This window comes from Bufo bufo, chromosome 6, assembly GCF_905171765.1.
Source record: "Bufo bufo chromosome 6, aBufBuf1.1, whole genome shotgun sequence".
NCBI lineage: Eukaryota > Metazoa > Chordata > Amphibia > Anura > Bufonidae > Bufo > Bufo bufo.
The window spans coordinates 281,546,325-281,574,212 of record NC_053394.1 but is presented as its reverse complement, the minus strand read 5'-3'; the positions used below and the strand labels follow the sequence as shown (position 1 = coordinate 281,574,212).

At 46.3% G+C, this 27,888-nt stretch overlaps 1 protein-coding gene across 1 annotated transcript; it reads left to right on the top strand.

Moving 5' to 3' along the window:
* The first annotated feature begins 426 nt into the window (after positions 1-426).
* On the top strand, positions 427-26,745 carry PSMC5 (proteasome 26S subunit, ATPase 5). The gene is made up of 12 exons (XM_040435522.1): positions 427-581; positions 7,862-7,933; positions 8,208-8,277; positions 9,384-9,481; positions 9,557-9,613; positions 9,691-9,921; positions 11,133-11,259; positions 11,903-12,093; positions 13,206-13,304; positions 13,728-13,838; positions 23,417-23,503; positions 26,292-26,745. Exons 1-12 carry the CDS (start codon positions 534-536, stop codon positions 26,343-26,345), a joined length of 1,245 nt encoding a protein of 414 aa, XP_040291456.1. The 5' UTR covers positions 427-533; the 3' UTR covers positions 26,346-26,745.
* The last annotated feature ends 1,143 nt before the right edge of the window (positions 26,746-27,888 follow it).

The following is a 27,888-nucleotide window of genomic DNA, read 5'->3' as shown; positions in this document are numbered from 1 at the left end:
CACCATGGTGCAGGGATTATAATGTATATTATACAGCATGGTGCAGGGATTATAATGTATTCTGTACAGCATGGTGCAGGGATTATACTGTATTATACGGATAGTGCAGGGGTTACACTGTATGCTCTTTAACGTGACAATTATCTTAGGTTTTCCTATCGCCCACCTTTGATGGCGCTGTGCCCAGCTCTGAGCCGACCCCAGCTCAGCAGCTGCCAAGGCTTAGGGAACACTGAAGGGGAGGCTTAAAATTGAGTGACATCTCTAGAGAAAAGTGTTAAATCTGGGGCAAACTGCATCAACCCAGACTCAAGAAAGACTTCAAAATCCACCTTGTTATAAACTCACTCTTATGACCGTGCAGTATTTCCAATTTCACCTAAAGGTTATCACCTTCCAGTACAGCAGGTGGCGCTAAAGAGCTTAAGAAAAACACACAAGACGTTCTGGCCGAAAAATGGAACTTTGTGGTAAAAGCAGGAAGTCCGGCCGTACGTAGCTGCGTCCGGTCCTGAGTCACGGTGCGGCAGAGAATGGCTCCGCCGGGTGAATTCAGAATGGCGGGGGACGGAGCTGAGCAGGTACCGGCTTTAGTGCTGTAGTGTGCGGTAGTTCAGCAGTGTCTTGTGTCGCTCTAATTATATTCTCGTCATTGTATATGTAATGCCGGGCCCGTAATGGACGGCTGTGTTTTCCTCTCCGCCGTGTACGGCGCCTCTTGTGGTTGTCAGTGCCTGTTCGTAATAGTTCTGTAGGTTTTACAGATCTGTCAGCGCCATCAACCCTAACAGCCATGCTGGGGCTTGTAGTTCTACAGATTAGCTCTCAAGCAGATTTGGGCAAGGTGGCCGCCGCTTGCCACACTGTTGCTCTTTTAAAGGGCATGTCCACCCTTGATCCCCACCTTCCAGTTTTATGTAGGGACGCTGACCTGTAGGATCTGTGGCCTCTGATGGAAAGAATGACTCGGGCTCTGTTCACATTTGCATTGGAGGTTCCATTGAAAGCATCTATTGCAGATATTATTAAGGAGTCGATCAGCTGCTTGTGGCTTCTGTCATATGACAACATGCTGAGTGTCATGGCTTCTATGATGCAGGTGTGATCAGGGCCTTAGGATGCCATTCAGTTCTTATTGGCTAAGGCTCTATCACAGGGATGGCCAACCTGAGGCTCTCCAGATGTTGCAAAACTACAACTCCCAGCATGCCCAGACTGCTAACAGCTATCGATAGCGTACAGCAGGGCATGGTGGGAATTGTAGTTTTACAACAGCTGGAGAGCCACAGATTGGCCATGCCTGCTCTATCACATCTGCATCATGGCTGTTAGGCAGGGTCCACGCCAGCATTGATCTGCCCCGGTATATGAGCAGTGTTGGACCTTTCACTATAATGGCGTCCGCTGGGTTTTTGTTTGGGAGCCCCGCATCTTACCAGACGAAGGAAAGCAGCATTTTGTGTCATTTTGGTCTGTATCTTTGATAGAATCTGCGATGGTGGCCTCTAATGTCCGTCGCAGGGAAAGTTCACATCTCCGTCAATTTTTTTCCATTCTTCTGACATGTGAAAAGGACAGAAGAAAAAAAATAAACGGATCCTGCTCATCAGTTATGCACATTTGGTAACCGTTTGAGGCATTTCCTTCAGAGATCTGTTAGGCACATCACCGTTTTAGGAGAATGGATAGGACAGAGGAGGCACATAACTGAACCGAACGGAGCCTACGGAGCGAATAGACTATAATGGTGTCCGTTAAATTTCTGCTCAGAATATGATTTTGGAGCGGAGACAAAAGTTGTGCGTGCAGGACTTTTGTCTCCACTTCAAAATCAACTTCTGAGCAGAAATCTAACGGACCCCATTATAGTCTATGGGGTCCCTAGGTTCCGTTCAGCTCAGTTATGTGCCGAATCCGTCCTATCCGTTCTCCTGCTCCTAAACGGAGCAGGAGAACGGAAAGGCTGAACGCTGATGTGAACAAGGCCTTATTGAGATGGAACAAAAAATCCTGTGTGCAGGACTTTTTTTCTGCCCAAAAAAAAATAAATAAAGATATGGCTTAGGCCTCATGCACACGACCGTTGTTCTGGTCTGCATCCGGGCCGCAGTTTTGGCGGCTCGGGTGCGGACTCATTCACTTCAATGGGGCCGCAAAATATGCGGACAGCACTCCGTGTGCTGTCCGCATCCGTTGCTCCATTCCGTGGTCCGCAAAAAAAATGTAACCTGTCATATTCTTGTCCGCATTTTGCGGACAAGAATAGGCAGTTATGTTAATGGCTATCCGTGCAGTTCTGCAAATTGGAACGCACACGGACACCATCCGTGTTTTGCGGATCCGCGATTTGCGGACTGCAAAACACACAACGGTCGTGTGCATGAGGCCTTAAATGGATGCCAATTGTGTTACGGGATCCTTTTTTTTCTTTTTCTTTTTTTTTTTTTCTCTGTTCATCTGACTGATCAGGAGTATGAAGAATGAGATGGATATGTGATATTGTCTCCATCGAGGGGAGTTATCCTGCTACTGGTAACTGCTGACCTATCCTCCGTATATAATCAGTGGGGGTTCGACACCCGGAATCCCTGCTGATCAGCTGTTTGAGTAGGCAGCAGCGCTCCTGTGAGGAGAAGTCAGCAGTTCCAAATAGATAACTCCTTAAGGCCTATTTCACACTTGCTCTGTTGTTTTCCGGTATTGAGATCCAGCAGAGGATCTCAATACCGGAAAAAAATGTTTCCATTTTGTCCCCATACATTTTGAATGGAAAGAGATCCGTTCCATCAGCATTCCGTTTTGTGACTGTACACAAAACCGCTGCAAGCTGCAATTTTGTGTCCGGTCATAAAAAACTGAAACAATGTAAGTCAATGGTGACTAAAAAACGGATCAGTTACCCTTTGACTTTCAATGTATTTAGTGAAGGATCTGTTTTATTCCGTTTTTGATTTCACACAACCACATCCTAACAGAATGGATGCATCCTGATGTGCAAAACCAAAACAGATCCGTTTAATTCCTCTGCCGGATCTCAATACCGGCATTCACAACACAAGTGTGAAAGTAGCCTAAGGCTACTTTCACACTAGCGTTCGGAGCGGGTCCGTCTGATGTTTCATCAGACGGATCCGCTCCGCTCCTATAATGCAGACGTTTGCATCCGTTCAGAACGGATCCGTCTGCATTATAACTTAGAAAAATTTCTAAGTGTGAAAGTAGCCTGAGCGGATCCGTTCAGACTTTACATTGAAAGTCAATGGGGGACGGATCCGCTTGAAGATTGAGCCATATAGTGTCATCTTCAAGCGGATCCGTCCCCATTGACTTCCATTGTAAGTGTGGACGGATCCGCTCGCCTCCGCACGGCCAGGCGGACACCCGAACGCTGCAAGCAGCGTTCAGGTGTCCGCTCGCTGAGCGGAGGCTGAACGCTGGCAGACTGATGCATTCTCAGTGGATCCGCCTCCACTGAGAATGCATTGGGGCCGGACGGCTGCGTTCAGGGCCGCTCGTGAGCCCCTTCAAACGGAGCTCACGAGCGGACACCTGAACGCAGGTGTGAAAGTAGCCTTAGATGGTTTCTGTCACCAGATTTAACCCCATTAAGCTATAGGGTTGTTGCGGGTATCGAAATTTCGATACCCAATCGATACTTTTGTACCGGGATTTCCTTTTTTTTTCGATACTGGCCTGCGCTTGGGCCCCCCCCAACACCCCAGTATAATAAACATTGGTGGCGCAGTGCCATTGAGGGTTAAAAATAAATAAATTAAAATTAACTCACCACCTCCAATTGATCGCGTAGCTGCCGGTCTCCTGTTCTTTCTTCAGGACCTGTCAAAGGACCTGTGGTGATGTCAGTGAGCTCATCACATGGTCCATTTTCATGTGATGGACCATGTGATGAGCGCAGTGACGTCACCACAGGTCCTTTTCCTCACAGAAGACAGAAGAGATGCCGGCTGCGCGAACAAGTGGATTAAGGTGAGTTAAATTTTTTTATTTATTTATATATATATAAATTTTTATTTACCCCTCCAGCCCTATTGTACTATGCATTCTGTTTTAAGGATGCTATTATTTTCCCTTATAACCATGTTAGGCCTCTTTCACACTTGCGTTGTCCGGATCCGGCGTGTACTCCACTTGCCGGAATTACACTCCGGATACGGAAAAACGCAAGTGTACTGAAAGCATTTGAAGACGGAACCGTCATCAGAATGCTTTCAGTGTTACTATGGCAGCCAGGACGCTATTAAAGTCCTGGTTGCCATAGTGGGAGCGGGGGAGCAGTATACTTACAGTCCGTGCGGCTCCCGGGGCGCTCCAGAATGACGTCAGAGCGCCCCATGCGCATGGATGACGTGTCCAATGCGATCACGTGATCCATGCGCTTGGGGCGCCCTGACGTCACTCTGGAGCGCCCCGGAAGCCGCACGGACGGTAAGTATGCTGCTCCCCCGCTCCCCACTGCACTTTACCATGGCTGCCAGGACTTTAGCGTCCCGGCAGCCATGGTAACCATTCAGAAAAAGCTAAATGTCGGCTCCGGCAATGCGCCGAAACAACGTTTAGCTTAAGGCCGGATCCGGATCAATGCCTTTCAATGGGCATTAATTCCGGATCCGGCCTTGCGGCAAGTCTTCAGGATTTTTGGCCGGAGCAAAAAGCGCAGCATGCTGCGGTATTTTCTCCGGCCAAAAAACGTTCCGTTCCGGAACTGAAGACATCCTGATGCATCCTGAACGGATTTCTCTCCATTCAGAATGCATTAGGATAATCCTGATCAGGATTCTTCCGGCATAGAGCCCCGACGACGGAACTCTGTCGGAAGAAAAGAACGCAGGTGTGAAAGAGCCCTAATAAGGGAAAATAATTACTTCTACACAACCTTGAACCCAAACCTGAACTTCAGTGAAGAAGTTCGGGTCTGGGTACCACAGTCAGTTTTTTTTATCACGTGCGTGCAAAACGCATTGCACCCGCGCGATAAAAACGGAACGCAATCGCAGTAAAAACTGCCTGCATTTGCGTACCTACACGTGCGGGTTTGCCGCGATGCATCCGGAGCCAAAACGTGACGCCCGTCTGAAAGAGGCCTAAGACTACTTTCACACTTGCGGCAGTGTGATCCGGCAAGCAGTTCCGTCGTCGGAACTACCTGCCGGATCTGCCAATCTGGATGTCACTGAAAGCATTTGTGAGACGCATCCGGATGCGGATCCATCTCACAAATGCATAGCAAAAACGAATCAGTCTCTCCGCTTGTCATGCGGACAGACGGATCCGTCTTGTATCTTTTTACACATTTTTACTGGTCTGCGCATGCCGGAATGCCGGATCCGGGATTTTTCCCCATAGGAATGTATTAGTGCCGGAAGGACGGATCCGGCACTAATACATTCCTATGGGGAAAAATGCCGGATCCGGCATTCCGGCAAGTCTTCAGTTTTTTTTCGCCAGAGATAAAACCGTAGCATGCTACGGTTTTATCTTTTGCCTGATCAGTCAAAATGACTGAACTGAAGACATCCTGATGCATCCTGAACGGATTACGCTCTGTTCAGAATGCATTGGGATATGCCTGATCACTTCTTTTCCGGCATAGAGCCCCTGTGATGGAACTCTATGCCGGAAAAGAAAAACGCTAGTGTGAGAGTACCCTAAAATATTAAGTTTAAATCCCCCCCTTTCCCAATTTTACATATAAAATATATAAACAATAAATAAACATATTACATAGCGCTGCATCCGAAAAGTCCAAACTATTAAATTATTAAAAAATATCTCCTATGCGGTGCACGCCGTAACAGAAATAAATAAATAAAAACCATGCTATTCGCCATTTTTTGTCACCTTGTCACCCCAAAAAAATAGGATAGGACTGTTCCATTATGGGCCGAATGTTTCATAAAATGCGAAATGCACATGATTTTTATTTTAATTTTTTTTATTTATTTATTCCCCCCCACCCCGCGTTGTATGGAGTATCGCAATACTTTTTTATGGTGACGAAAGCAAATCCAAATTTTGGTATCGAAACAACCCTACGCCGATCTGATCGGCGTAGCGTTGTCACGATACCAAAATTTAGATTCGATTTAGCGACTAAAAATGTAATTTGGCTCCTAAATTTTTCAGTTCAGGAGCCAATGGCTACTAGGTATTTTTTTTTTTTAGTCTGGAGCACTGCCCCCTTTCCCAATTTTACATATAAAATATATAAACAATAAATAAATAAACATCGCCACGTCTGGAAAGTCCAAACTATTAAAATATTTAAAAAATCTGCGCAATTTACCATTTTTTTCAAATGCGGAATGCACGTGGCTTTTTTTTTTTTTTTTTTTTTTTTTTTTCGCAATGCTTTTTTATGGTATCGAAACCGAATCAAAATTTTGGTATCGCAACAACTCTATTAAGCTAGTTGACATTAGCGATGTGCTAATGTCAGCTAAACCTCACTAGTCTATTCCTACTTTTATCTATGCCCCCGTTACTCCAGAAATCTAACTTTTATAATATGCTAATTGGCCTCTAGGAGAAAGGGGGCGTTGTTCCTGCTCCTAGAGGCTCCGTTCTCCCACCTTTGTTGCCTCCCTCCAAGTCCTGATTGACAGGGCCAGGCAGCGCTCGCATCTGTCTGCCAGCCCTGTGCTCTGGTGAAATCTCACATCATTCAGCATTCGGGGCAGGCGAGGTGAGGGAAAGACGCCCGCAGGCTGCCAGCTTCCTCACCGCACCTGCGCCTCCAGGAGCAGGAACAAAGCCCCCCGCTCCTAGAGGCTAATTAGCATATTATAAAAGTTATATTTCTGAAGTAACGGGGGCATAGATAAAAGTAGGAATAGACTAGTTAGGTTTAGCTGACATTAGCACATTGCTTATGTCAGCTAGCTTAATGGGGTTAAATCTGGTGACAGAATCCCTTTAAGGTTAGAAGCCATGACACCAGTGAATACACTGTCCTAGTATTATACTCCAGAGCTTTATTTAACATTTGGCTTGTGGAGTTACTGGGGGCCATTTACAAAATATTTATGCCTGAAATGGCACACATTTTTGTGACTAGTTTTTACGTTGCTCTCAACACTTTCTTAAAAAGCGTGTGGAGCTTGGCAGAAGACTGGAATCAGTTCTGTCTTAAATCTGTCCTAGCTACTAGCCATACATTTTGGTTTCTAATACACGGACATCACAGAGGCAAGAAATTTACAGTCTGTATTATACTCCAGAGCTGCATTCATGATTCTGCTGGTTGTCACTGGGATCAGTCAGTCAGGCTCATCCCTAACAGCTGATCTCCTATAATGTAGACAGAGGGTAGTCTCTTCTGTATCTGTCCGTCTGTTTATTGTACATTTCCTGGGGTAAAGACCACTCATCCCAGAATGCAAATTACCAAAGCAAGATCTGTGCAGTCAGTTAAACAGTAAGGCCCCTTGCAGACGAGCGTTCCTCCTGCAGCGAGTCCGCAACGCAGCTCCCGGCACTGACGGGAGTCACATAGCATTATATCGATTTATGATGCTATGTAACCCTTACAGTTCTGGAATGTATTGGATAACAGCATTATGCCAGTGTTATCCAATACATTCCAGAGCTGTAAGCTGGCAGCTCTCGGCTCAGGGGACTGCCGAATTCTGAATACAGCCCTGAAGTATAATGCAGTCTATATTTACAAAATGACTTATAACTGGTCCATTGGGTCCTTGTACTTGAAAGTACAGGGCCATGAAGGATATGCACATGGGCCATTGTGACTTTCTTGGTGCCATCCTGATTTTAGTTTGCTATATTTGTACCCGGAGTGTAGTGGTAGCAGAAAAAAATGAACTTGATTTCTTCTGACACGCAGATGGACATGGACGAGACTCGGGGTGGCACTGGCTTGCGGCAGTATTATTTATCAAAGATTGAGGATCTGCAGGTAAGAAATGAAACATCGCTACTTCCTTACAGCTTGCAATGCTTCCATAACCTGCCTCCATGTTGGGGTTTGTACACGTTTGACTTATCATGTGTCCGTGTTTATAAGTTGATCACATAAGGGTATGTTCACATGCTGCAGATTTGTTGCAAGTTTCTGACACTGAAAAATCACAAGACTCCATTTGGCTGTATGAGAGTCTACCTGTAGATGTACGGTATACAGCAGCTTATTTCCTCATAGTTATACCTACTAATAACTGTTTACTCTCTAGTTGGTTGTCAATGAAAAAAGCCAGAATCTGAGACGTCTTCAAGCCCAAAGGAATGAGCTCAATGCAAAAGGTAAGCAGAAGACTAGATATTTGGTCCTAGTCACACTGATGTCACAGCTTCCTGTTTTTAAAGGTTCCTGGATGGATATGGTGGATCCGTTATGATCCATTATAAACTGCTATGAGGAGGATTTGTGTGTAGGCCCGTCAGCTTTACTGACAAAAAAGCTAATGTAAGAGTGAGCAGAGCCTTAGTAAGACACTTAGCCATACAGTTTAGATTTTTTCATTATAGATACTCAGGTCCTGCTACAGTAGTCAGTTCTTTAAAAAGAATCTGTCACCACATACTTGTGCTTGGCAGCGGAATTCAACGCACTTTGTCCCATCCTGATCGTTGTCCCCAGTTCCGAGAAATAAGCCATTTTATCGTATGCAAATGAACCCCTTGGTGCAATGAGGGCCTTGCGGTTGCACCTCATTGTACCTAAAGCTCCACTCACTTTCCATGCTGACTGTTGCCCTCACCACCGCTTTGAGTGACATGGCCCTGAACTCTCATGCCTGTGCATTTTCTTCTGCGATCAGAGGCAAATGAGCAGGAGCGAGAGTTCAGGGCCAGGCGCGGCCAGCACAGAAAGTGAGCAGAACCTTGGGTGCAACACCAACTATCTTTGCAACTAAAAGAGCTTAATTCTCTGAACTGGGCCCACCAATCAGGATGGGACAAAGCGCACATCTACAAAGTCAGTTGGCTTTATTTGCAGCAGGCATGTTACACTCTATTCTAGACAAAAAGCTGAGAATCTAGCTTTTGACTAAAGCGAAAATGATCCCAAAGTCTTGTCAATGCTGTACTGTACACTAATTGTGTGTTACATGGGCGTCTTCTAGCAGCCCACCCAAACCTGTATGTATGACAACTGTAGCTTGGGACCTGACCGTACAGGTAGGCTGCAGGAACTTCCTGCTAGAATCGACCCAAATCAAGTCATTTGGACAGTAAGCACTTGCAAGGTAGACCTAGGACAGCACTGCTTGCTCAAGGATCAGTTTGAGCACAGACAGAACAGCCATTGTTTGGAGCAGAATATTAACATTATTCCATATTGGTGTTAAGAGCTTTTGAGGAGTGAGGTGTGTATATTTACCAGTATATTATCCACTTCTTTCCAGTGCGGCTGCTGCGTGAGGAGCTGCAGCTGCTTCAGGAGCAGGGATCCTATGTTGGAGAAGTGGTTCGAGCCATGGACAAGAAGAAGGTTTTGGTTAAGGTGAGTGAATACACCTCACATTGTGGAGCTCTAATAGATGGACTTCATGTTACTTATTGACTTGTCATCCTCTAGGTCCATCCCGAGGGGAAGTTTGTTGTAGACATCGACAAAAACATTGATATAAATGATGTGAGTATTCTCTCCAGAATGTCGTTCTATAAAATGTCCTGTAAGATGCACATTTCTGACCCCAAACTCTTTATTAGGTGACCCCAAACTGCAGAGTGGCTTTAAGAAATGACAGTTACACCTTGCACAAAATCCTGCCCAACAAGGTGGACCCGCTAGTGTCGCTCATGATGGTGGAGAAGGTTCCAGACTCCACATATGAGATGATTGGAGGTTTAGACAAGCAGATCAAAGAGATAAAGGAAGTCATCGAACTGCCAGTCAAGCACCCTGAGCTGTTTGAGGCACTGGGGATTGCACAACCCAAGGTTTGAGATTTTCACTTTCAACATTTGTTATATAGGACAAGTGATTAAACTGGTCTGTGACGCATCGGACCACCATCTACGAGTAAGGGCTGTTTCACATGAGCGGATGCCGCGCGTGACATCCGCTCCGTGAATGACAGCCAAGACCCGATGCAGACTGCAGAGGCACGGAGCATTAACATGACTGATAATGCTTCGTGCCTCTCTGTGATCTCTATACTACGAAATCACAGTGAGATAAAGTTGTCACTGTGATTTTGTAGTAAAGAGATCACAGAGAGGCACGGAGCATTATCAGTCATGTTAATGCTCCGTGCTTCTGCTGTCTGCATCGGGTCTTGGCTGTCATTCACGGAGCGGATGTCACGCACGGCATCCGCTCGTGTGAAACAGCCCTAACAGTGGAGAGCGGCTGTAGTAACGGTAGCTTCTGCTCTGGAGGGCCAGATAGATATTTCAAGGTTGCACGTTCATTTAATGTAATGTATACCTGGACAGAGATTCCTCCTAGTGAAAACAGCTGAACACCTTTGTGTTATGTGAACTGGTACCTTAAAAGTTTTCAGATTTTAATACTGATACCCTGTCCTCAGGATAGGCCATCAGTATCTGATTGGTGGGGGTCCAACACCCGGGCCCCCGCCAATGATCTGTTTCAGAAGGCACCAGCCTTCTCGCAGCTTACCAAGCACAGTGCAGTACATTGTATAGTGGCGGTGCTTGGTATCGCGGCTCAACCCCATTCACTTCTATGGGGCTGAGCTGCATCTAAGCCACGTGACCGATGAACATTTTTTCACTGGCCTGTGAGAACATCGTGGCGCTACTGTGAGCGCTGCTGCCGTCTCAAACAGCTGATCGGCAGGGTCCTGGGTCTTGGAACCCCACCTATCAGATACTGATGACCTATCCTGAGGATAGATTATCAGTTATAATGTCTCGGAAAACCCCTTTAAGTAGCTTTAGGGCAGGGTTTTTCTTGATGAGAGGCCTCTTTAAGAAGAAAATCTCTAACAATCCGTATTTGTGAGGCCTTTACTATGGAGGTTACATTCTCACATATGGTAAATTACAAAACCCCTGTAGCCATCCAGGGGTTGAATGTTTGGACAGTTGGATGTTTATCTGTGTTTTCTGAGAAGCAGTTGGTCTTGACTTGCACATTTGCCCAGTAGGTGACCCAATTATTTATTAGAAAATTTCTCTTGCAGGGAGTGCTTCTTTATGGACCTCCAGGTACCGGGAAGACTTTACTGGCCCGTGCTGTTGCACATCATACAGACTGCACATTTATCCGTGTGTCTGGGTCTGAACTTGTTCAGAAGTTTATTGGGGAAGGTGAGTGTTATTTTCTGGAATTATATTGTGAGATGACTGCACATTGAAATTGTAGGGGAATATTCTGAAACTGACTCAGAACGCCTTCAGACTGCTTGCCAGAGCTGTACTTTTAAAGGCCAAAACTAGAGGATTTTTTTAATTTTTTTTTTTATTAAACTTTGGTAAAAGTTATCATCTTAACACCTAACAGTATCCAATTCTGTCTTGCGCTATACATATAGAGTTCCCACAATTAGCCATCTTAGGTATATCTGGGTTCTGTTAAAGGTTATGGACACTGTTGGAGCCATTCTTTCTCATTACTTGACATGGCTTTGCAGCTAAAAACATTTTTGTAATAGTTGAACTTTGATGTAGTCAGAATCCAGCTTAGAAGTTTGTTCTGTCAGACGGGCAGTCTGAATGACCTTTCGTAGAACAGCTTTATGCATCTGCGAAGTACTATGAAACCTAGAAGGAAGCTGCAGAGCACAAATAGTACCATTTATTTCATAACAACCTGCCACCATTTTTTATATGTAAATTAATCAGAAAAGAAATAATGACTCCATAGCTTTTAGGCTGATTTTATACACCTTTGTGCAGCCCCTGTATTTTTGTCGGTAGATGCATTAATTTGAAACCTGTGGTACATTACTAGGAGCTCGCATGGTGCGAGAACTGTTCGTCATGGCCCGAGAACACGCTCCTTCTATTATCTTCATGGATGAGATTGATTCTATTGGGTCCTCCCGGTTGGAAGGTGGTTCTGGTGGAGACAGTGAAGTGCAGCGTACCATGCTTGAGTTACTAAACCAGCTGGATGGCTTTGAGGCAACAAAGAATATTAAGGTAAGTTATACCCTGGTACTTGGACTGTTAAAAATGGATCATCTGATGATCTATGTTCTCCTCACCAGTCCCAGTAGTCATTTGTATTTTAGAGTTCCCTATTGCCTTCATAATATAACACTAAAATATACAAGAGACAAACACCCCACCACCACATCATCATGTTGTGATGTCATCATCCATGGGCATGTGACTGCAGCAGCCACATGATGGGACTCTCTCTCCTCTTGAATGTAGAATGGACTTATCTGAATGGAAATCGAATGACTTGAAGGAAGGGACAGTAGACACCTATGCATTCTTGGATATCTGGATGTGACGACCGCTTCACCTTGTGTGTCAATGTCTGAGGGCTCCTGATCGGTCATATAGCATAACCTTTTGTCCCGAAGTCTGTCTTAGTTTAAAAAAAAAAATAATCCTTTTCAGATCACATTGCCAGTAACTAAAAGCATTTATAAGGATCCGAGTTGCTGGCAATGTGATCGGAAAAGGTTTAAAGAGTAACTAAACCTTTATGTAAACTTTTAATATGTTCTCCCTAATGCCCTAATAAAACTATGTCTAGAATACTTTATTAATGAATTGTCTATTTTTACTACATTTTGCTACCTAAAGCCCACCATTCCCTGGTGCGCATAACTCAGTTCTCTGTACACCGCGCGGTATACGGAGTACATTTTATGAATGGGCAGCAGCAGCGCAGTGAGTATGGGCAGGAGCGCACATTGCTGCTCCTGCCCGTGTTCCCTGGACTATTACTAACTCATCGCATAGCACATGGGTACCCTGTACCCATCTACTATGCCAGGATTAGCTGAGTGGGCTTCTGCCTGCTCTGCTAAGCTAAGGGAGTTTTAAGCGCACCAGGGAATGGTGCGCTTTATGTAGCAAAAAGTGTAGTAGACATAGATTCATTAATAAAGTATATTAGACATAGTTTTGTTAGGGCATTAGGGAGAACATATTTAAAGTTTAGATAAAGGTTTATTACTCTTTAAACAAAATGACACCTTTTGCCTTTCTTTTCATTTTTTTTTCTTTTCTAGTTGGTGGAGGCGGGATGTATTTGTGTTGTGCTAATGGTTTTTTCCACTCTGTTTGCTTCCCAGGTCATCATGGCAACCAACAGAATTGATATATTGGATTCTGCTTTGCTTCGCCCTGGCCGTATTGACAGGAAGATTGAGTTCCCACCTCCTAATGAGGAGGTAATTATGTGCACTGTTCTATATAGATCCATTTCCACTTATTTTTCTATTCAGTGTAAAGCTGGCCTGTTCTTTAATAAACTAAGCGCTTACAGATGAAAACAGTCATCATTAAAGGGGCTGTCCCATCTCGCTGTTACTAAGGCGAGATGCGACTAAGCGTCGACCACCAGGTGGCCTGGAAACAGCAGAGTGGGTCATTGCTATTAAGACCTGGTGGTTGCCACTCGGTGCCATTTCCCTATTAGTAATGGCGAGATGGGAGAACCCTCTTTAATACTACCAAGGTCTGACTTGTGAACTGCTTATACAGATTGTAGTCCCAGTACAGAAGGTAGTGCTCTTACAAATTCTCCTGACTTAATGGTTCTTTCTGCTTTGGATATGCATCAGGTGTGAGTTGAGGTGTCTTTCTTCGCACAGGCCCGTTTGGACATCCTAAAAATCCATTCCCGAAAGATGAATCTGACTCGTGGTATCAACCTGCGTAAAATTGCTGAGCTTATGCCTGGAGCTTCAGGAGCAGAGGTGAAGGTAAGAAACTTGTAACTGTATCGGATAAGGTCAGTTCAGTCTTGCGGCTGAAGCTGGAGACGTGTCTCTGCTTTTGGCCCAGCACCCAGGTCCTTGCAGATGACAGATTAATAGGGAGCAGATGGATATTTGCAAGGCGGTCCTATAGCACTCATCACCGCCCACAGTCCTGGGAAACAGATGTGGACTATATTGTGAAATCCCTCAGTTTACCCCCCCCTGGACATGTGTGCTTTTAACACCCATTCCCCAAATCTTACTCCATGACCACATTTTAGGAGTATTTCTAGTAAGAATGAACGCCAGTAATCTTTGGACTTGTTTTCCCTGCCTTTTTAATTTTGTTTCCAAGCATGTGTACTGTGGCGAGTTCTGAGGAATCTGTTGTGACCTCTGTAATTGCTAGCAGAACACATTTTTGAGTGATGTTTTAGCTACTCCCATGTGAAACCAGTACAGTGTTGATCTTAGTAATGGGTGGAATGTCACATCACCTGATTTAATCTTTAGATTTATCCACAGCCCCCAAGATATTAAATTTTTTATTTTTTTTCCCAGGAAGCAATGTCCCAAAGATTGTTTGCTTGCTGGATCTCTGCAATGAAAATCAGTACCTTTTCACAAGGCGGTATCCATAGTCTCCAGTGTCACTGGCATTACCAACAGGACCGCTCGAATTTGATGCCAATTACCCGGAACAAGCATTCATAGGAACACTTGTTCCCTATAATTGGCCTGTAAAATCGATCAGCCGATAAATGAGCAAAAGCTGGTTTGTCGACTGACTTTGGTCAGGATAAAGCATGCCCCATTATTAGCAGCACATCTCCCTGTGTAATCAAAAATGTGCTGCCAATAATCAGCAGGACTGAATGAGGGAGGAACTAATGTGGTAACTCAATCCTCCCACGTTTGCGTCTGTGTAATCAGGCTAGTGCTAATAAGCACCGATGGAGGCCTTATCAGCACTCTGTGTTCTCCAGCCCTTCTCTGCCCGGACCCCTGTCGCCTGGTGCCAGCGGTTGTGGGGTGGCCCTGCTGGTACTAGACTAAAGATGAAGACCACAGATGAAGACAGGTGAGTATTACTGTACCTCTGTCCCCCTCACACCATGACCCTTTCTTAAGGAGGCTGCGAGTCCTCCACCAGTCGCCGCATATCGCCTCACAAATCAGGCAATAAGCGGTTAGTCCCAAACACTACGGCGGCATTTTAGATCTTCTCCCCACCCCTCTGATCTAATATCGAGCAGCGGACATTTAGAAACTACCGATTACTGCGCTCCGTTCCGCGCCCCCCTTTTCTCAGACCGACCGGGCGGGCTCCCCGGTCGGCCAAGCTCCACCCCTTTAGTCAAGTATACCTCTTGGGCGCCGTCTAGTACCGTTCTGGGTGCCTCCGTTTTCCGGCAGCGGAGCGGAGATCCCAGTCGGCCGGGTGCCACAAATCTAGGCCCCGACTTCGTTCGGGCCTACCACATTTCTTCCCGGCCGCGCTGTTTTTCTCCCAGCCCACGGGGTGGGCTTCCGCAGCCAGTGGGCACAGGCAGCCTCATTCATTGCACCGATCCAGGTACCGCTGTGTTCGGCTGGCGGTGAGTTCCGGTCAGCCTGCATGAAAAACTTTAGTGCCCGGCTTTGCGGCCTTCTAGGCCACCCTGAGGTATTGGGGGGCGGGCTCATCTTCTGGCGCAAATTCTCCCCGGGAGCCAACTGGCTCCGCCCCGGTCCTTGGACAGTTAAACCTTCCTACCCAGCCACATCTTTGAGGCCGATGACCAGATTACCCTTACCCTGGGTTTCTATCTGCAGGCACAATGTGCCTTAATATTGCAGTATGCAGCCTTTCCTGCCCCTTGTCCATTTGAGGTTAGGTCCTTATCCCCAAAAAAATTTATTTAATAAAATTTTAATAAAAAAGTACTCCCATACAGGTCCCGCCCTCCTCACAGAGCTCTCTATGCCCAGGACCTGTACCCAATCCCGATCAGTGGAGGATTCCTAAGTTTCCAATCCGCCCTCCGGGGCCATTTGGTTGATAATACTCCAACTGCGCAAAATCCAGTGGAGTACATCTGAAGGATTCCCAATCCACCCTAAGGGCAGTTTGGTTGATAGTACTCCACCTGCACAAAGCCAATGGAGTACATCTTAAGGGTTCCCAATCCGCCCTCTGGGGCCGTTTGGTTGATAATGCTCCAACTGCGCAAAATCCAGTGGAGTACATCTGAAGGGTTCCCAATCCACCCTACGGGCAGTTAATAGTGCTCCACTGGCGCAAAGCCAGTGTAGTGCATCGGAAGGATTCCCAATCCGCCCTCTAAGGCCGTTTGGTTGATAATGCCCCAACTGTGCAAATCCAGTGGAGTACTTCTGAAGGATTTCCAATCCGCCCTCCGGACCGCTTGGTCGATAATGCTCCACCTGCAAAATTCAGTGGCGTATATCTGAAGGTTTCCCAATCCGCCCTCTGAGGCCGTCTGGTTGATAATGCTCCAACTGCGCAAATCCAGTGGAGTATATCGGAAGGTTTCCCAATCCCGTTTGGTTGTCAGTGCTCTACCTGCGCAAAGCCAAGGCAGGACAACTGAAATTTTCAAGACCTCTGGAAGTTCCCAATCCACCCTCCTGGGTCGTTTGGTTGATAAATCTCCACCTGCGCAATCCAGTAAGTGGACCTTTTAGGAGTTCCATTCCACTCCCGGGGTAGTTTGGTCGTTACATCAATACCGGTGCGGCCTGCAACAGCCATGGGCTAGAGGCTGAGAGGTGGAACTGCGCACGAGGGGGCCAGAGCAGGTCATATTTCCTCCTGGCTCACCTTCGCACTCCCACCCTTCCTCCCTAGGATCACGCTAAAACCCCCCTGGAGGGGTTAGTTATTCGGACTCTGACACGTATCCTCTTCAATCTTCCAAGTTTACGGTACTGGTGTATGCATTACCCCCTTCCCTAGGCGGTATTTGCACTACTACTGGTGGCAATACTTACCTTATGTATTACCTCTTCCTTTGGTGGACTGACCACACTGGCACTGGTCTCAATGCCAGCCATAGGGGTCCCCAGCTCCGTAGGTGGCGGAATTGCAGTTCCGCTGGACACAATACTGTCTGTATGTATTAGTCTCTTGTTTAGCTGGCATGATGGCATTCTCAAGGCCGTTACAGTGTTTACGTATACATTGACTTTTTACTTCGGTGAAATAATGGACACTTCCCGCCGGGTACTCAACTCGTCGCATGCAAGTTCCTGCTGTATGCGTTACCCCCTTCGGTAAGTGAGGTACTTGCACTACCTCGTGTTACAGTACTTGCTGAATATGTTACTCCCTGTCATAGGTGGAGTGATTGCTCTGCCACTGAGTGCAGCGCTTACCGTAGGCATCCCCCCCCCTCCCTCCGTAGGTGGGGTAATTACACTTCCGTGGATTGTGTTTCTGACTATCGCGCTACCCCCTTCCTTAACCAGAGGATCGCACTACCACTGGATGCTATTCCATCAGTCATTTGCCATCACATTCCATCAGGCATTACCCTCTACAAATGTTCCTTTACGGGGGAACCACTAGCATTTTTTGCATGCTATAATTTAACTACGCAACGACACTAGATGCCTGGCTTCCTTCAAAGTGGTCCGTGACCACAGTCGGTACCGCTGGTACTCTCAATCTAGTGGCATACGGATACGGCCACGGGATTCTATGGCTACTTTCAGATTGTATTCTTCTGGCACGGGTTGGGGGCATGAAAATGTCGACCTTTGTGCTCTCAGGGGGGTCTCCCAGCAACACTTGTGTCCTAGAGACCCCACATCCCCATAGGCATCCACCGTTCAGTTCAGTCACATTACCCAGAATGATGTAATTACGATCCAGCAAGCAGAGTATTCCACTGACTATTGATTCTTGTCCACCACTCTTCCTTATGTAGGTGAGGGTGTTATGCTGGCACTCTGCAGTGACCATTACCAGGGTGGAAAGTCTTCACGCTAGAGCTAGTTGGTTGTATTCGCTGTAGTGGGGCAGCTCCCCTCAGGTAGGGGTTCTACCCTACCACTGCTTCGGCGGTTGCTCCTGTTCAGCGTTCTTTTCATTTTACGCTGGCGGAGCATGTGGTAGCTCCTACTGCACAAGGGGTGTTTGCGTCGCCATTACATGCTAGGGTTCCTGCTGCACAGCCTTTTCGTCAGATGATGGATTCTTCCGACACTGGAATCGGTGACCTCTATGGTGTGGCCTCCTCCTCAGCTGGAGTATAGCGTTAGCATTACTCTTGTGGCTTCCCTTGTATCGCCTCATCTTCAGGCGGAGTATTGCATTACCAATAGATTCAGTAGTGCATCAGTCTCAGAGGCAATGGACTTTAGCTCTGGCTTCTCTCTGGTTTACACTACCTATGAGTGCCTGTTGCTCTGGCAACTGTTATCCTTCTGTCGTCAACTCAGGCGTGGCGATGGCGTACTTGCCATTGCTGATCAGCACCTACCTTCAAGTGCGTTCCACTGGGTAGCTTAGTCCCTGCGGCACTCGTCAACCACTAGGTTGCCGTTATAAGCGCGACCTGGGTTTTTAATGGTTGATGCCGTGACACCATCGGTGCTACCTCTCTTCAGAGATGAGTAATATCTACGTTACCTCAAGCCAACGGTGGTCATTCTTTCACTGCTCATTCCAGTGGTGGACTGAGTCTCCCACGACTGCTAGAGTGTGTGTCTGTCACGCCTGGTCACCGCTGGTAAGGGCTTCGTCTCTGGGACAGAACACACTTTTCCTTCCCTGTCCCTCTTCGAGCTGGATAACTGTTCGTCTTCTCCTTCTGTCTAGCTGACCAGTAGCCATGGGTCGTACGACTTGGGAAGCTCATCTCTATTTTTTCCACGCACCCAGGGTTCCTCGGGTACGGTGGAGGTGTGGGCGTTGTATTCGCATTCCATCCGGCAAGAGTATTTCTCTCATCTTTGTTCCACCCATCTGCCCTTCCAGGCACGGTTGCCACATTGTGAATATAGGGTCACCGACGGGGCTTCCCATCACCGATGATGCTCTCATTGGCTTTACCTTTTCCTTTCTCCGAGGTATTGTTTCTTTGGCCTACAGTGGAGCATGCCTGGCTCAGGCGTTTTTGTCTCGGTGGTTTCTCAAGCAACTTCTCTCGATAGAAATCTCACCACAAGCCTCTACAGCTGGTAGGGCATTGGTCTACCAATATTCCGCTTCCTAGGGAGCGTTCTCCTGGCCAGAGGAGGATTCTGTGGACCTGGATTTTAGTTCTACTCCCACTGTTGCGACTAGGAGCCAGCGTTTTGGTAACATTTTTCGGAGTTACTACGCCTTCTTGTTCGTACTTTTTTCTTTTATCAAGAACATAAGGCAGTGCTCCGCCCAGTATCCTCTTTCTTTACAGACAGAGCTCTCTATCAGCCATGTGATTTGGCCTCCGCTGTACGGAATTTTACCAATTTTTTCCTGGAGGTCCTTGTCAAAGCTCACGGCCTCCAAGGGCTGTTTTCCAGGTATATCCGTTTAACAGCTGCTCGGGCGTTCCGCTTCCGGGGTAAGGCATCGCTCGCTGAGCCTTGGCCCACCCGATCAGCGGCCTGCGCTTTTTGGGTTCATCTCCGTCATGCAGCAGCTTTCCAGTTGTAGAAGGCAGTGTCTTGGTCTTCCGGGCACACATTCACCAAGTTTTACCGGGTGTCTTACTACGGGCGGCTGCTGTTCCTGGCAACAAGGTCTTGCAGGCGGTAGTGGGTTACGCGTCCTCGAGGTGTTTTTTTTTTTTTCTCCATGGGCATGTGGTTTGTTTCCCTCCCCGTGGACTGCTTTAGGACATCCCACGGTTTTGTGTCCCCCAATGATACAAGCGAGAAAACAAGATTTTTGTGAAACTCACCTGTAAAATCTTTCTCGCTTCGTTCATTGGGGGACACAGCTCCCACCCAGTAATTGCGGTTTTCTGTAAATGCTAGCGGTTGAGGAACCGGTATGGCCCTCAGTTCGGGTTCGATCCGACTGGCATTGGTCAGTTATTGGTTGTTTACCGTATAGATTTTTCTCCTACTCCTATTGCTTGGGCACAAACTGATGTGCTCTCTCCAGGCTAGAGGGTGTATAGCTGCAAGGAGGAGTTATCACTTTTCAGTCTAGTGTCTCCTCCTAGTGGCAGCAAGCAGCTATACCCACGGTCCTGTGTCCCCCAATGAACTAAGCGAGAAAGAGATTTTACAAGTGAGTTTCACAAAAATCTTGTTTTTCTTGCTGGTATCATTGGATGGAAAAACCTGCCCCCAGGAATGCCACCTTCCCAGAAATAAAAAGAGGGGAAGAAGATTTACAGAGAGAGGTCATGTTCCTCACTGAAAGGCCACCAAACGACCCATCGGTCGCCTGGACGAAACCAGGTAGCTGGCCCTAACTCTAGATGCAGAACCAAAAACCCAGGCCACGGGATACACCCCTGCTAAAGAGAGACGCTCCACAGAAGCGGTCGATTGGCAGACCAATGCCCCAGAGCCGAAGAGGCTTGCGGGGGAGACTGAAAAGCTGGTTGATAACCCACAGAGAAAAAACGCCTGAATCAGACACGCCCCGCTGCCGGCCAAGGAACCAATACATGTGAGATAGGTAGAGTAAATCTGGTGGGAGAACCACCGACTGCGAGGAGCTCCATCAGTGACCATATATTGACGGCGTGGCAACGCCGCTCGACAAATATTTCGACCAGACCAGGATAAGAGAAATACCCCTGCTGGATAGAGTGCGATGACGACGTCCAACGCCTCACCCGTACAGGGAACACTGGTCAGATAGGAAAAAAAATGATGAGGGGAGTCCAGAGCAGCGCCACGCATGGCTACTGGTCAGGTAGAAAAAAGGGAGAGACAAGCAACCAGCGGTTCGAGGAGGAGGAAGAAGAAATGGAAAAAAAGTTCCGCTAGGCAGGCAGAGGGTTAAACCTACTTACCTAGTCCCGTGTACTCACCCCATCTTCCTCCTCTTCTCTTCACCCTCCGTAGTGGACCGGCAGGTCAGCTTTTCCAGCAGGGTCACCTCCTCAGCTGCTGGCACCGGTGTGGCAGGAGTCTGGCATGGCGGGAGGGTCTTCTTCTTTGGCGGACCTAGGTGACCACTTGGCTGGCGGGAAGCAGGGGAGCGAGGCTGCCCTGGTCCTCCTTTTTTCTTTTGTGGGGAGGTAAGCGGTGGATTTTCTCACCGGTCTTGCTCCCTGGGATAACGGAGAGGCTGAGCAACTCTGTTTCCCAACCTAAAAGGAAAAATATAAAATAAAAAAAAGAATCAAATAAGAAAGCCGCCCTGCATAAAGCAGGGAGGTCTGCCTCCTACGACACTAAGCTAAAAACTGACATGCTCTCTCCAGGCTGGAGGGGGTATAGCCTGCAGGGGAGGAGCTAAGTCTTTTTTTCAGCCTAGTGTTGCCACCTAGTGGCAGCAGCAAGCTATACCCACGGTCCTGTGTCCCCCAATGATACCAGCGAGAAAGCTTGTTTTCAATGGGAAAAGGTGTATCTTTTAACTTTGTAGATTTTGTTTTATTTTGTAAAACTTTATGAAACTTTTTTAACCATTTGCTAGTCCTACAAGGGGTCTTTAACTGGTGATATTTTGATCACTTCTATAATACTGTACTGCTTTTGCAGTACAATGTATTATACTGACAGCCACCGGCAGTCTGTGCTAGGGAGGCACTGCCTGATTGGCACACACTGCAGGCAGGCCTTGGGGTTTTGAATAAAACGGCACCTTGCAATCTCATTCGTGAGGTGCCGATGGAAGACAAAGGAAGCTGTCTAAACCACATAGATGCTGTGGTCGCTATTGAGGTGGCATCTAAGGCCTTAAAGAGGACCTTTCACTAGAATAAAACATCTAAACTAACTATACAGACATGGAGAGCAGCGCCCAGGGATCCCCCTGCACTTACGGTTATCCCCGGGCGCCGCTCAGTTCTCCCGTTATAGCCTCCGGTATCTTCATAGTTAGGCTCCACCCAGGGGAACCTGCCGGCGTCTCCTTCTCCTATGCTGTAGCGCTGGCCAATCGCAGCGCTCAGCTCATAGCCTGAGAGAAAAAAAAGCCTCTCAGGCTATGAGCTGAGCGCTGCGATTGGCCAGCGCTACAGCATAGGAGAAGGAGACGCCGGCAGGTTCCCCTGGGTGGAGCCTAACTATGAAGATACCGGAGGCTATAACGGGAGAACGGAGCGGCGTCCGGGGATAACAGTAAGTGCAGGGGGATTCCTGGGCGCCGCTCTCCATGTCTGTATAGTTAGTTTGGATGTTTTATTCTAGTGAAAGGTCCTCTTTAAGCTGCCCGAAGCGACGCTTCTGACTATCTGGGCTGTTAGAGCAGGAGCCTGGCACTCATGTGAGAGCTGAGACCCTGCTCTCCATTGCAAAGGAGACCTGTGCAGCGCTTAGACCAGACCGCTGTAACAAGTCAGCGGCCAACCTAAGGTTCCTCACTGACTATCGTAAAGACGTATTAGACCCATTTCACACGGGCGAGATTTCCGCGCGGGTGCAATGCGTGAGGTGAACGCATTGCATCCGCACTGAATCTGGACCCATTCATTTCTATGGGGCTGTGCACATGAGTGGTGATTTTCACGCATCACTTTCTGCGTTTTTCACGTAACACAGGCCCCATAGAAATGAATGGGGTTGCGTGAAAATCGCAAGCATCCTCAAGCAAGTGCGGATGCGGTGCGATTTTTCACGCACGGTTGCTAGGTGACTATCGGGATGGGTACCCGATCATTATTTTCCCTTTATAACATGGTTATAAGGGAAAATGGCATTCTGAATACAGAATGCATAGTAAAATAGGGCTGGAGGGGTTAAAAAAATAAATAAAAAATACTAATAATTTAACTCGCCTTAATCCACTTGTTCGCGCAGCCGGCATCTCTTCTGTCTTCATCTGTGAGGAAAAGGACCTTTGACGTCACTACGCTCATCACATGATCCATCACCATGGTGATGGATCATGTGACTGATCATGTGATGAGCGTAGTGACGTCATCAAAGGTCCTTTTCCTCACAGATGAAGACAGAAGAGATGCCGGCTGCGTGAACAAGTGGATTAAGGTTAGTTAATTTTTATTTATTTTTTTAACCCCTCCAGCCCTATTTTACTCAGCATTCTGTATTCAGAATGTATTATTTTCCCTTATAACATGGTTATAAGGGAAAATAATAGCAATCTACACAACCTGAACTTCTGTGAAGAAGTTCGGGTCTGGGTACCGCAGTCAGTTTTTTTTTTATCACGCGCGTGCAAAACACATTGCACACGCACGATAAAAACTGAACAACGGAACGCAATCAAAACTGTACCTACTCGCGCGGGTTTGCCACAATGCACCGGGACGCATCCAGGACACGCTCGTGTGAAAGAGGTCTTAGTGGTCCCTGAGGGGTTAAAAGCATTTGCTGTTTAATATTCTTTAGTGCTGTTTTCCACGTACATCCAACACGCCTGTAAGAACATAATAGTAATTACATGCTCCCCTCCCCACTGTCAGAGTAATCGATGTATTTCTGCTTTCATATGATTACAGGGTGTGTGTACAGAGGCAGGCATGTACGCTCTGCGCGAAAGAAGGGTACATGTCACACAAGAAGACTTTGAAATGGCAGTAGCAAAGGTAAGCTGACGGCTTCTGCTATCCTGCGTCTCCGTTTAGACAGAAGACGAGACAAAGCATTTATCGGTTTGCAGGAGTTCAAGAAAAGTGAATAATTATTTTCTGATGCGATGGCTAGAGATTCATATTAAGAAAGCTGGTTCTACGTGTAGCTGCACTCGGGTGTATTCAGTGATGGGTTATGGTATCATGTGCCAGTAGATCACATGTTCAGTTGGCTACTCTAAGCAGATACAGAACAATCTTCAACTCCAGTGGTAGTCTCGCGGCTGTGAATTGCAAGTTGACTAGATTTTTTGAGACTGGTTTTGTAATACACATTTGGGCAGATTTTCTAAGCTAAATATGCTCCACAATTATGCCCAGGTTTGCTTAAGAAACTAGTGTTCGTTCCTAGCACCATATTAATTAGTTGCTTTAGATGCTTTTTGCGGCACACTCGATGGGGCGTTGTAACGTAGTGAGAAGGGACATATAAAATGTAACCGTATGGTCCAAAATTAAGACTAGCTGTTTAAGAGCTGAGAACAGAGAGGGGGCCCAGACTTGCTACAGGGCAAGGCTGTCAAGATGGCGCTGTCCCTAAGGCCAGACACAGACAAGAGTTCAGTGCGGGAAACTCGCTGCTGTGGCAGTGTGAGTTCCCGTTTTGACTTCTGCATCTCTGATCTGACAGGATCACACAGTGTCATAATAATTTATAATGCTGTGCGACCTTGAATCTATTGAATGACACTGACATAACGCTGTCAGTGTAATTCAATAGATTCCAGGTATCAGAGATACACAACATTATAATGATGTTGCGATCCTGTCAGAGGAGCAGAGTTCAGAATGGGAACTCTGACTGCCACATGTGAGTTTCTCGCGCTGAACTCGCTCGTGTGTCTATAGCCTCAGCGGTGTGGTTGGTTTCAGCTGCAGGAAGCTCGGGCTTCCTTCTTCTCACTCTTGTAATAGGATTGCTCCCAGAATTTAAAGGATGTACCTGTATATTCCAATAAATATTTATTCATATTGTTTAGACTTCTTAACTATTTGTGTACAACTAATTTTAAAGAACGGTAACTCTCACTGATATTCTTCATAGGACAGTAAAATTAAAAGGGGTATTCCAGTGAGAAAAATTGGACTGGCAGTAAACGTTGACTCTCTGGGGGTTTGACCAGTGTGTCACTGCCGATTACTACGCTGTAGCTCATGCTCCCCTTAACTTGCACTGCGTTGCAGGGTTTGTATGGAGCTGTGGTTAATGTGTTCACTGTAGCACTTACAGACACTCAAGTGAATTGGATCTGGTCTCCTGTTTTGATGGTTTGTGGCAGTTCCAGCAGTTGGATCTCTCTGTCCCATAGAATAAGGCCGAATGCACACGGCCATCTGTGGTATCCTGGCCTGGCATCCTGCTGAGAGCAGGAGCGCACAGCGTCATTGGTTGCTATGACGCCGTGCGCTTCATGCCGCCGCTGCACTACAGTAATACACTCGTATAGATCATACCAGTGTATTACTGCAGTGCAGCGGCGGCATGAAGCACACAGCGTCATAGCAACCAATGACGTTGTGCGCTCAGCAGGATGCCAGGCTGGGATACCACGGACCACTCACTGCCGTGCGCATTCGGCCTAAATGACAGATTAATTGGTCTCTTAAAGTTCAGAAGAGATTCTCCTCTGTGCCCCAAATACAAGGTCAGACCATTTCTGGTTCAAAAGTAGACCCCTTTTTTTTTGTTTGACAAAGGAGTATCAGTTGCACAAGTTCTATGCAACAACTAATATTCTGCAGCCATGACATTGCCTTTTGAACAAGGATATGTACCCAAACTTGCAGCATTTAAAAGTAGTTGATGGAAGAACACCACATGCAGGTTTAGTGTTTTGAAACACTACCATATATTTTGCTTCATATGACGCAAAAGTGTGGGGAAAATGGCAGAGCCTTTTTTTTTAAAGTGAGCATTTCCATTATGGAAGGGCTCACCAGTATGCAGTGGTCGTGCAGATCAGTCAATATAGCGCTGGCTTTACTCTCCGGGTGCCGTGCTGCACAGTGTCAGGATGTAGTGCACTTACTGTGACCTGACATGCGATGTCAGGTCACAGTGCAGCGAGAGCCTGGAGAAGAAAAGGGAGCAGGGAGTGGCTGGATCTGCACAGTGGCGGTGTCATCTGGAGAGGTACGTTATTTTTGGTCTGATCAAGACTGGGGGTCTAATTTGGAGGTCTAATGAAAAAAATAAATATATTCTGATTCTCCTCATCTAAAACCTTAGGTGCTGCTTATAATCCGGTGCGTCTTGTAAAGCAAAAAATATGGTGTACATTTATTGTGAAAATCTGGTCCTCTAATCCTGAGAAATGATCATTATTATTTTTTATGTTTATGCAAGTAAGGATTTTGGCGCACACTGGAAGGGGCTACTCCATTTAGTACACCATTGCACTGCCAGTAGCCCTGCCCAGTGCTCTCCCTCCTTGTTTGATTGACAGCTATTCAGATTTCGGAGCAGATGGCAATGACACGGGGGGGGGAAAGCACGTGCACCAGTCGTCTCGCTCGTGGTTGACCAAAAACCTTATTTGCATAAAATTTTTCTCATGATTAGAGGACCAAATTTTTACAAGAAAGGTATGGTTGTGTTTTGGGGCACCTACCCTACATGGCGGTATGCTAACTTTGAAACTGATTTTGGAGTTGATAGACTGACAGAATGAATGGAGATGCTGTTAACAAACGTATACATAATGTACATGTACTGAAATTTACATATTTCTATCCTTTTCAGGTGATGCAGAAAGACAGTGAGAAGAACATGTCTATAAAGAAATTATGGAAATGAATACGCCATAAAATCTTCTCAGCTCTATTATGTGTTCTGTACAGCTGCTAGTGTTTTTCATCCTGCAGTCTCCCTTGTGTAGTCATGGCACCCCAGGGCAAACACTTCTAATTTGGAAACTGAGCTGTTATTGTCACCACCATACTGTAACCAGCAAGGGGGCTGTATCCAAAGGGAAAACGCCCGTCATGGGACACGTGGATTGCTGATGCATGTAAGCCCCCTTTATTCAAAATTATTTTATTTTTTTGGGTGTGTACACTGATCATATGGGGGACTGAAGCAGCAAGATGGATTAGTGAGATGTCTTTTCAATTACTATCGAACTAGATCTAAATTTCTTTTTGTAATATTACTGAATCTGTCATCTGTTTTTAATAAAGAACAGAACAAGTTAACAATAAAAGCTTTTATTTTTTTTTATTTCTTAACCATTCAACAATTTTGCGAACAACAAAGAAATATTTAGTAATGAAACACATTTTGCCCCTGCCCCACAGCGCTGTAAACTGCACATCACTAAAAGATCATGAGAAACGACCGCACCCATTTTAACTTGTGCCCATCGCCCACATACAGGGACGGCTGAGACTTGAGAAAACAGTTATTCATTAGGTGATGGGCAATGTGGAATCTCTACCGAAGTAACGACCTCTATTGTCATAAACACCCAATATCTACCTGCTACGATCCAGTTATTCTGACCCAGCTTTAACTATAGTACTTCATACAAAAGAGCCAATCCTCTGCTTGCATCACTATAGATAAAAAAAAAAAGCTACATATGGACAGGTATGGAAGAATAAAGGGAAGATTTATATGCCCCTTGGTTTAAAGGGCATCTGGCAGCAGCTTTGTACCTGTGAAACTGACCTGTTACATGTGCACTTGGCAGATGAAAGGCATCTGTTTTGGTCCCATGTTCATATGTGTCAGTCTTGCTGACAAAAATGATTTTTCCAATATAATTAGCCTCTATGACTAACGGGGCATTGCCATTACTCCTAAAGGCTCTGCTTTCTCTGCAACTGCTGAGCCCTCTGCACTTAGATTGACAGGACCAGGTAGTGAAACTGTCATCACACCTAGCCCTGTCAATCAAAGTGCAGCGAGAGCTGAGCTTCTAGATGTAATGACAACGCCCCCGTTTCTCCTAAAGTCTCTTTCACATATTAAAACATCATTTTTCTTAGCCATTCAGGCACATATGAACCTGGGACCAACACAGATGCCTTCAGCTGCCAAGTGCACATGTAACAGGTCAACCAGAATCATTGGTACAAATCTGCTGGTAGATGGCCTTCAACTAAGAAAAAACTGTTGTGAACAAGGCAGTTTTTTTTACTCCTCCAAAGCCAGAAAAGAGACCGGCTACCATGTCAGTAGAAGTGACTTTCACAATGCCACTGCACCCAATAATAACCCAGTCAACCACTAGAATCCTCCTTAGTAAGTGGGTGACTGTAAATTGCTGCATGGAGAGAGTTTTGTGGCTTATCCTAAAATACATTCAAGCTATTACAGACACCTTGTTCCTATATTC

What these genes read in the sequence shown, in the direction of transcription:
- PSMC5 (XM_040435522.1), top strand. Translation starts at nt 534, where the DNA reads ATGGCTCCGCCGGGTGAATTCAGAATGGCGGGGGACGGAGCTGAGCAG. An exon ending in TGGGGATTGCACAACCCAAG is followed by an intron (nt 9,922 to 11,132) that starts GTTTGAGATTTT and finishes TTTCTCTTGCAG; the next exon opens with GGAGTGCTTCTTTATGGACC. An exon ending in CTTCAGGAGCAGAGGTGAAG is followed by an intron (nt 13,839 to 23,416) that starts GTAAGAAACTTG and finishes ATATGATTACAG; the next exon opens with GGTGTGTGTACAGAGGCAGG.